The 7,715-nt window shown below is 58.6% G+C and overlaps 1 protein-coding gene across 1 annotated transcript; it reads left to right on the plus strand.

Moving 5' to 3' along the window:
- Nucleotides 1–307: 307 nt before the first annotated feature.
- DES (desmin) lies at nt 308–7,404 on the plus strand. The gene is made up of 9 exons (XM_037029220.1): nt 308–885; nt 1,850–1,910; nt 2,029–2,124; nt 2,280–2,441; nt 2,634–2,759; nt 3,164–3,384; nt 4,639–4,682; nt 6,326–6,408; nt 6,600–7,404. The coding sequence occupies exons 1-9, from the start codon at nt 308–310 to the stop codon at nt 6,639–6,641; spliced, it is 1,413 nt and encodes a 470-aa protein (XP_036885115.1). The 3' UTR covers nt 6,642–7,404.
- The last annotated feature ends 311 nt before the right edge of the window (nt 7,405–7,715 follow it).

The raw sequence follows: 7,715 nt of genomic DNA on the forward strand, positions 1-7,715 counted from the left end.
GGTTGGTCAGCCTCTCTCCTACACCTCTCGCAAGCCCCCCACCAGCCTGCCGAGGAGAGAAGGCCTCTTGCGGGGGAGCTAGCCTCCCCGCCCCCACGCCAGTGGCCGCCCTTTCCTGGCAGGACAGCCGGATCCTGCAGCTGTCAGGGGAGGGGCGGAGGGGGCTGATGTCAGGAGGGATACAAATAGTGCCGACGGCTGGGGGCCCCGTGTCCCCTGCTGCATCCACTTTACAGCCGGCCGGCCGCCTGCCCGCCGCCTCCCCGCCGCCTCCTCTGCGCCGCTCAGCCTTGCCTGCCCCGCCACCATGAGCCAGGCCTACTCTTCCAGCCAGCGCGTGTCCTCCTATCGCCGCACCTTCGGCGGGTCCCCGGCCTTCACGTTCGGCTCCCCGCTGAGCTCGCCCGTGTTCCCTCGCGCTGGCTTTGGCACCAAGGGCTCCTCGAGCTCGATGACGTCCCGCGTGTACCAGGTGTCGCGCACGTCGGGCGGGGCTGGGGGCCTGGGATCGCTGCGGGCCAGCCGGCTGGGATCAGCCCGAGCGCCCTCCTCCTACGGCGCGGGCGAGCTGCTGGACTTCTCGCTGGCCGACGCGGTGAACCAGGAGTTCCTGACCACGCGCACCAACGAGAAGGTGGAGCTGCAGGAGCTCAACGACCGCTTCGCCAACTACATCGAGAAGGTGCGCTTCCTGGAGCAGCAGAACGCGGTCCTCTCTGCCGAGGTGAACCGGCTTAAGGGCCGCGAGCCCACCCGGGTCGCTGAGATCTACGAGGAGGAGCTGCGCGAGCTGCGGCGCCAGGTGGAGGTGCTCACCAACCAGCGCTCCCGCGTCGAGGTCGAGCGCGACAACCTGCTGGACGACCTGCAGCGGCTCAAGGCCAAGTGAGAACCTAGTCTCCCAGAATCCCCTTTCCACGGGCCAGGCATCCTCTCCTGTCCCTCGCAGGGAGAAGGCCATCTACCTGTGTCCTCTGAGCCGAGATGGACTCCACATCTCTCTCCTGTGCTCTCCCTCTGCAACAGAGGCGTTTCCTTGGGGACACTATGGGGTGGGAATGGGAGACCTGTGGGCAGCCCCGTTTAAAAGCATCTTAAGACGATGGGGTGATGTTGGTGGCTGACAGGCAGGCAGATGGGTGGAGGAAGGAGCCCCAGGTGCAGTCAGAAGGGAAGGCTGGGTGGACAGGAGATGAGGAAACCGGGGCCAGCTTCAACTTGGAAGGGCAGGGGGTGGGGAACCCAAGCAGCAGCTCTCAGCTCACCTGTGATGAGACCCTGGGGAGCCGGTAGGGCGGGCATCTTGGCCCCAGGGCCTGGCTGAGGCTGTGCTATTATTTCACAGGGGAACAGATAGTCTAGAGGAAAGGGGGGAGAGAGCGGGGGCTGCAGCCCTTGGGAAGCTGAGAGGGCAGCTGGAGGGTTCCACTGGGCTCTCGGTGCCAAGGGGCAGCAAGTGTAGCGAGAGTGCTCTTGGGCCCTGCTTCCGACCACCCAAGTGAGCAGGGTCGGGGCCCTGCCACCCAGGTCACAAACGTGAATCGAGCGCCTCCGTGGGCCACGCTGGGGCTCCGAACCAGGAACACAGAGGGGGATAAAATAGAAATGGTTCCTAACCCTAGGGAGGTCACAATCTGATGGGGACATAGACTTCCAGGGTGTGGCTGTCAGGCAGTGATGGAGCCACTTCCTGTCCCCTCCCTGGCTGGGCGGGGCCTCCTGCTCTACTTGGCAGCCGCCCCGCCCGCTTTCTCTGTCTCAGCCCACTCTCTGGGCAGTGCCCCGCCCTCACAAGTCCTCTCCAGGGCCAGGCTTACCCCCACCAGCTATATCTGTTGGTCCCCACCAGGCTGCAAGAGGAGATTCAACTGAAAGAAGAAGCAGAGAACAGCTTGGCTGCCTTCCGATCGGTGAGCCCTGTCCGAACGCCCAGCAGCCTCACCCCTCTGCCCCTCAGTGTGGCCCCTGGTCTCCCTTGGCCCCCCTGCGTGACCAGCCACCCTCTCCCTCTCGCTTGGCCTCCCCCAGGATGTGGATGCAGCTACTCTAGCCCGAATTGACCTGGAGCGTAGAATCGAATCTCTCAACGAGGAAATTGCATTCCTTAAGAAAGTGCACGAGGAGGTATGCTCTGGGCCTCCTCCTCGGGGTCCTTAGACTGGTGAACGCAGGCGGAGAGGGAGAAAGGGAGAATGGTGGCTCTGGGTGTGGGGCCGTCAGGGTGCTTGCTGTGTGGGGCCTGGTCAGGGACTGAGGCTCAGGTGCACCCCACCCTGCAGGAGATCCGAGAACTACAGGCCCAGCTTCAGGAACAGCAGGTCCACGTGGAGATGGACATGACCAAGCCAGACCTCACTGCCGCTCTCAGGGACATCCGGGCGCAGTATGAGTCCATTGCGGCTAAGAACATCTCCGAAGCCGAGGAGTGGTACAAGTCCAAGGTGGGCAGCTTGGCCCCTAGCACGGTTTGGAGGTGCTTCCAGGGCCTCACCCCTGGGCTCACTTCCTGGCCCCTCACCCCGGTTTGGAGGTTCACCCTGGGGAGGAGGGTGAACCTGGGTCTCCATGCTCCCTTGCCCACCCCGACCTGCATCCTGCATCCTCCTTACCTCAGGGCCCCCCTCTGCCCTTAGGTGTCCGACCTGACCCAGGCAGCCAACAAGAACAATGATGCGCTGCGCCAGGCCAAGCAGGAGATGATGGAGTACCGACACCAGATCCAGTCCTACACCTGCGAGATCGATGCCCTCAAGGGCACGGTGAGCCCCTGTCCACCTCGCCCGGCCGGCCCTTCCTGCCTGCCGCTCACACCCTCACTCTGTGACCCTGGGCCCATTGCATGCCCTCTCTGGGCCTCTGCCTCCTCAAATCTACCACAGGGGTAAAAACAGGTGGATTGCCAGCTGGGCTTTCAGGACATCGTGAGGCACCCACGTGGGGGCTGAACAGCAGTGCTGGCTTTTATCCGTCCCACTCTCTGAGCCCCCACACCGCAGTTTGTTTGAGGTCAGGGTTCCCTGGGTCAGAAGAGTTCGACAGCTCCCTGACCTGACCATCTGGGCTTGCCCCCAGCCCTGAGGCTGTCTTTCCCCCATCTTGGACCCCCCCATGTCCTCCCCACTTCCCACAGCCTGACCTTGACCTGGGTGTCCCTCCCCTGCAGAACGATTCTCTGATGAGGCAGATGCGGGAGCTGGAGGACCGCTTTGCTAGTGAGGCCAGCGGCTACCAGGACAACATCGCTCGCCTAGAGGAGGAGATCCGCCACCTCAAGGATGAGATGGCTCGTCACCTGCGCGAGTACCAAGACCTGCTCAATGTCAAGATGGCCCTGGATGTGGAGATTGCCACTTACCGGAAGCTGCTGGAGGGCGAGGAGAGCCGGTGAGGGGCAAGGCAGGGCTGGTGATGGGGTTCTGAGGGGTGCTGGGGGCTCCCCCCTCCCCGGCCCCGTTCCTGCCCTGGCGTGGGGCAGGGGGAGGCGCTCAGCATCACCTCAACAAGATCTGGAAACAATTTTATACAAGAAGTCACCACTCCACTAATTGCAGAGAGTTAATCAAGGCCACCTGGGTAAAATTCATGATTTAATTAATAGCTTTTATAAAAAGAAAAATACAACTATTCCCTCATCTACCTTCAGGATTAAGAACCAGCAGCATAAAACCATGTTCAGCAAATGGTAATAAAATATTACTGCCAGTCAGGGGAGAGATGAGAGCAAAGTGGGGAATGATGAGGCAGGAAAGGGAGGGGGCAGACAGATAGCGACAGAGGGGGACACAGAGAGCCTTGGATACAGGCCAAGAGAGAGACTGCACATGCCTGCACACACACACGCACACCTGTGCTGATCATAAAAGTCTCAGAATGACATGCTCAAACATGTCAACTCACCTGTAGACACCGAAAACAGCATGCAATTGGAAGAGGACATGAGGTCACCTGCTGGGGTGAAGGAAATGTTCTGTATCTTGATTTAGACTTGTGGTTACACGATGTAGACTGTGATCGAACCCCACCAGATCGCACACTGAAGATCCGTGCATTTCACTGCTCGTAAACTGAACTTCAATTTAAAACAGGTCATTAACTCAAAATACACGATGCCCATGGATACTCATACAAACGATAATATCACAAGTTTTTAAAAATCAGCAGACATGTTTAGATGTAGACTTAACACGGAATTCGGGTTTCATGGAATAACACCCACATGGGATGACCTTCAAGGTGGCTGAGTGGCAGTTCCTGGACCGTGGCCTCGGGGGGTGGGTGGGGGCTCCCAGTCCCCCTGGGGGGTGGGCGCACACCATGGATGTCCCCCAGAGCTGCTGTTCACTCTCCTGCAGTGACAGGACAAGAAGGACATCCCAGAGAACCAGAGAGGGTGGCGGGATTGGGGGTGTCGGTGTCACGTCAGAAGGTCAGAGGTGGACCGGGTGATCCTGCCAGAGGGACAGATCCTGGGACAGCTGAAGTTGGCCTTTGACCCCATGTCCTGAGCAATGTGACAGTGAGGGTGCTGGGACAGCTGAGGATAGTGTTCAGATGGGACCAGGGCTAGCTTGGGTAGGTGGTCACAGGGGGAGATGGGGCATCCTAAGCCTTTTGGGGGTTTGCTCTCTCCCTGTGCAGGATCAATCTCCCCATCCAGACCTTCTCTGCCCTCAACTTCCGAGGTGAGTGTGGGGGCAGGAACCTTGCATGGGCACTGCCGGGGGGTCGGGGGAGGATGGAACTGAGAGGACAGGACTGGGGTCCAGGAGAAAAAGGGGCCCGGGGGGGCTTAGGTAGAAGTGTCTTCTGACAAAGAAGTCACTTAATTTTATTATCTTGTGGTATTGTGGTAACCGTGTGCCCTGCACCTTCTGGAAGTATTGAACATCAGCAAACAGCTTCTGTCTCATTTTTTAAAATGGGGTTGAGAGAGAGAGAGAGAGAGAGAGAGATCATTTTGATGTTCCACTTATTTATGCATTTATTGGTTACTTCTCATATGTGCCCTAAGTGGGGATCGAACCCACAACTTTAGCATACCAGGACAATGCTCTGACCAACTGACCTACCTGACTAGGGCCAGCTTCTGTTTCTTGATATACCCAAGCTCTGAGGGAACCAGGGGTGTCCTTGGGGGCCTAGCAGCAGAAGCATCTAGAACCATACCCCTGGGGCTATAAAGCACCCCCCCACCCATTGCCTTTTTTGTAAGTTGCCAAATCCCACCCCACGCCGCTACCCCTTTCAGCTGCTTGCAGGACACCTCCAGTTTGCTGGAGCGAGCTGTTGGATGTGCCTTTAAAACAATGAACCCAAACCTGAGTGAAGCCAAACAATTAGAAGGAGCTCCCAGGGCACGCTGCCATGCTGCCGTTAGGAACGTGGAGGGTGTATGGCTTTCCAATCCTGGAGAACAGAAAAACACGCTAGAATGATACATTAGGAAAGGAAGTTGGAATTCTTGGCAGCTTTGCCTTTCCTAGATCAAACCATTTGTATCTTCGATGTTCATTTCCATCAGGAAAAAAAAAATACACGCTGGCTCCTTGCAGTTCCAGCATTCGCCACAGGCTGGTGGCTGGCTGAGGAGATTCACAAGCAGACACTCTTAATGCCAGGGACCTAACTGGGACCCCTCCTATAAAACCCAGAACCTCTCTTTTTAGTTAGGAGTTTATCCAGACACCGAGGGTGAGCCTTGCATTGAAAACTGCTTCAGGCTTTTTTTGAGATTAGTAGTCCTCTGGCCATGACAGGGCAAGGATCACTGTCACCATTTCACAGTGAAGAAACTGAGGCACAGCAGGGCGTGCCACTGGCTACCAACACACTGAATCGATGACTGACTCCTGTCCATCTCTCTCTCTCACTGAGACTTCAAGTTGCTCATCCAGAGTCTTAAAGGGGGCTGGGCTCCATGGGGCACTCTAAGACAGTATCTTGAGACTGGGGTTTGGAGTTCTAACTGTCAGGGTACAAATTCATGCAGGGCTGTCCTGCAGCCAGAGTGGGAGGGGGAGCCAGGAGATGTGTGGGAGATGGGAGTGCTGGGTGGCCTGGGCCTGCGGGGTCCTTCCCTCCTGAACCAGCTCTCACCTGGTTCCTGATCCCACCTCAGCCATGGGACTAAGCCTGTGGTCTGCAGAGCTGCCTCCTGGGCTGAAGGGCAGGTGATAAAGGCCTGCTGAAAACGCACCAGGTCCGTCTGGAGGGGGTGGAAGTCTTCTGGGCTCCATCCCAGAGAGGACCAGGGCTGGACTCCCAGCCCCTGGAGCAGCCTGGGCCTAGACTGGTTGGGCTGAGCACGTGGCCGGGTCTGTTCCAGAAACAAGCCCCGAGCAAAGGAGTTCTGAGGTCCACACTAAGAAGACAGTGATGATCAAGACGATTGAGACCCGGGACGGGGAGGTGAGCTGTCTTCCGGTCCCTTAGCCCTGGTGGGGGCGGTGGGGTGTGTCTGGGGGGCTGCCAGCCAGGTGTTTGCCACCGGCCATGCTTGTGTGAGTCCCTGTCTGAAGGAGAGGGGCGTCCTGCTGTTCTGGCTGTGGCTCCGTTCTTCTTCTGGCACTGGATTACACTGGGTTTCTCTTCCTCCCTAGGTCGTCAGTGAGGCCACGCAGCAGCAGCACGAGGTGCTCTAAAGCCAGAGACCCCTCTGCCACCAGAGACCGTCCTTGCCCCTAGACTCACCGCCCCCTGAAGCCCGCCTCCTCCCACCCCAGCACAGTGCTCCCTCACAGCCTCTGACCCCCGCTCACCAGCCACCCCTTGTGGTCCCCACAGGGTGCATGGCCCCTCCCTGCCCCACAGGGAGCCCCCAGCAGTGCAAGTCCTGAATGTTGGAAGTGAGCCAGCCTGGCTCTTGGCCAGAGCTAGAGTGAGCTGGGCAGGGCCCTGGTGGAGCCTCGGCAGAGCTGTGTCCCTGCCCCTCCACCTCCGTGACCTCAAGCCCTAGCCTCTGGCTTTGGAAAGGGACCCCCACCCCAGCAGGGTGTTAGGACCCACGGGGTGGACCTCCCCACTACCCAGCCTGGGTCAGAAAAAAGAGAGGGCCTCCTCAGCAAGCTGGGTGGGTAACTGGGGGAATAGTCCCCTATGGAGACTAGGGGACATTAAATTAACCCCATAGTCCCTGTGGAGACTGGGGGCACTAAATTAACCCCAGAGTTCCTTCCACTCCCAAGGTAAGCTTAGAAAGCAGGGGCTACAAGAGGGAACCCCCGAAGGTGCCAGATGTGGGAGCATGCAATTCAGAAGGAGAGAGGGTGGGCGAGATGCGGAGAGGAAAGGAGAGGAGAGAGGCAAGAGTGGTCTCAGGCAGGTGGCAGGGCGCCCACCCCCTGCCCTGCCCCTCCCCCACTGCAGGGCTCGGGCAGAAACAATAAAAAGATAAGCACAAGCCTAGCACTTGTCCCCTGTTGTTGTGACTGCCAGGTCTCCTCTAGCAGCCCCTCAGGGCCCTGTCAAGTCAAGTGATGGCCTGTGTGCTGCCCTCCTGTCCAGACAGACTGTCCCTCGGGGCCTGTCACCCCTTCTGTTCCCAGAGCCTCTCAGCCATGCTGTATGTGTAGCTTATGGGAGAAGGAGCTGGACAAGGGGTGTGTGTTGGGGAACCGCAAATACCTCCTATTGGGCCCCAATTCTGGGGCTGCTTCCCTTGGGCCTCCATCCCCTTCGGATCCTCAAAGCCCAGGGACACCCCATGCTCCTCTTTT

Source organism: Sturnira hondurensis, unplaced genomic scaffold (assembly GCF_014824575.4).
Source record: "Sturnira hondurensis isolate 20B ecotype Veracruz unplaced genomic scaffold, ASM1482457v3 Scaffold0020237, whole genome shotgun sequence".
NCBI lineage: Eukaryota > Metazoa > Chordata > Mammalia > Chiroptera > Phyllostomidae > Sturnira > Sturnira hondurensis.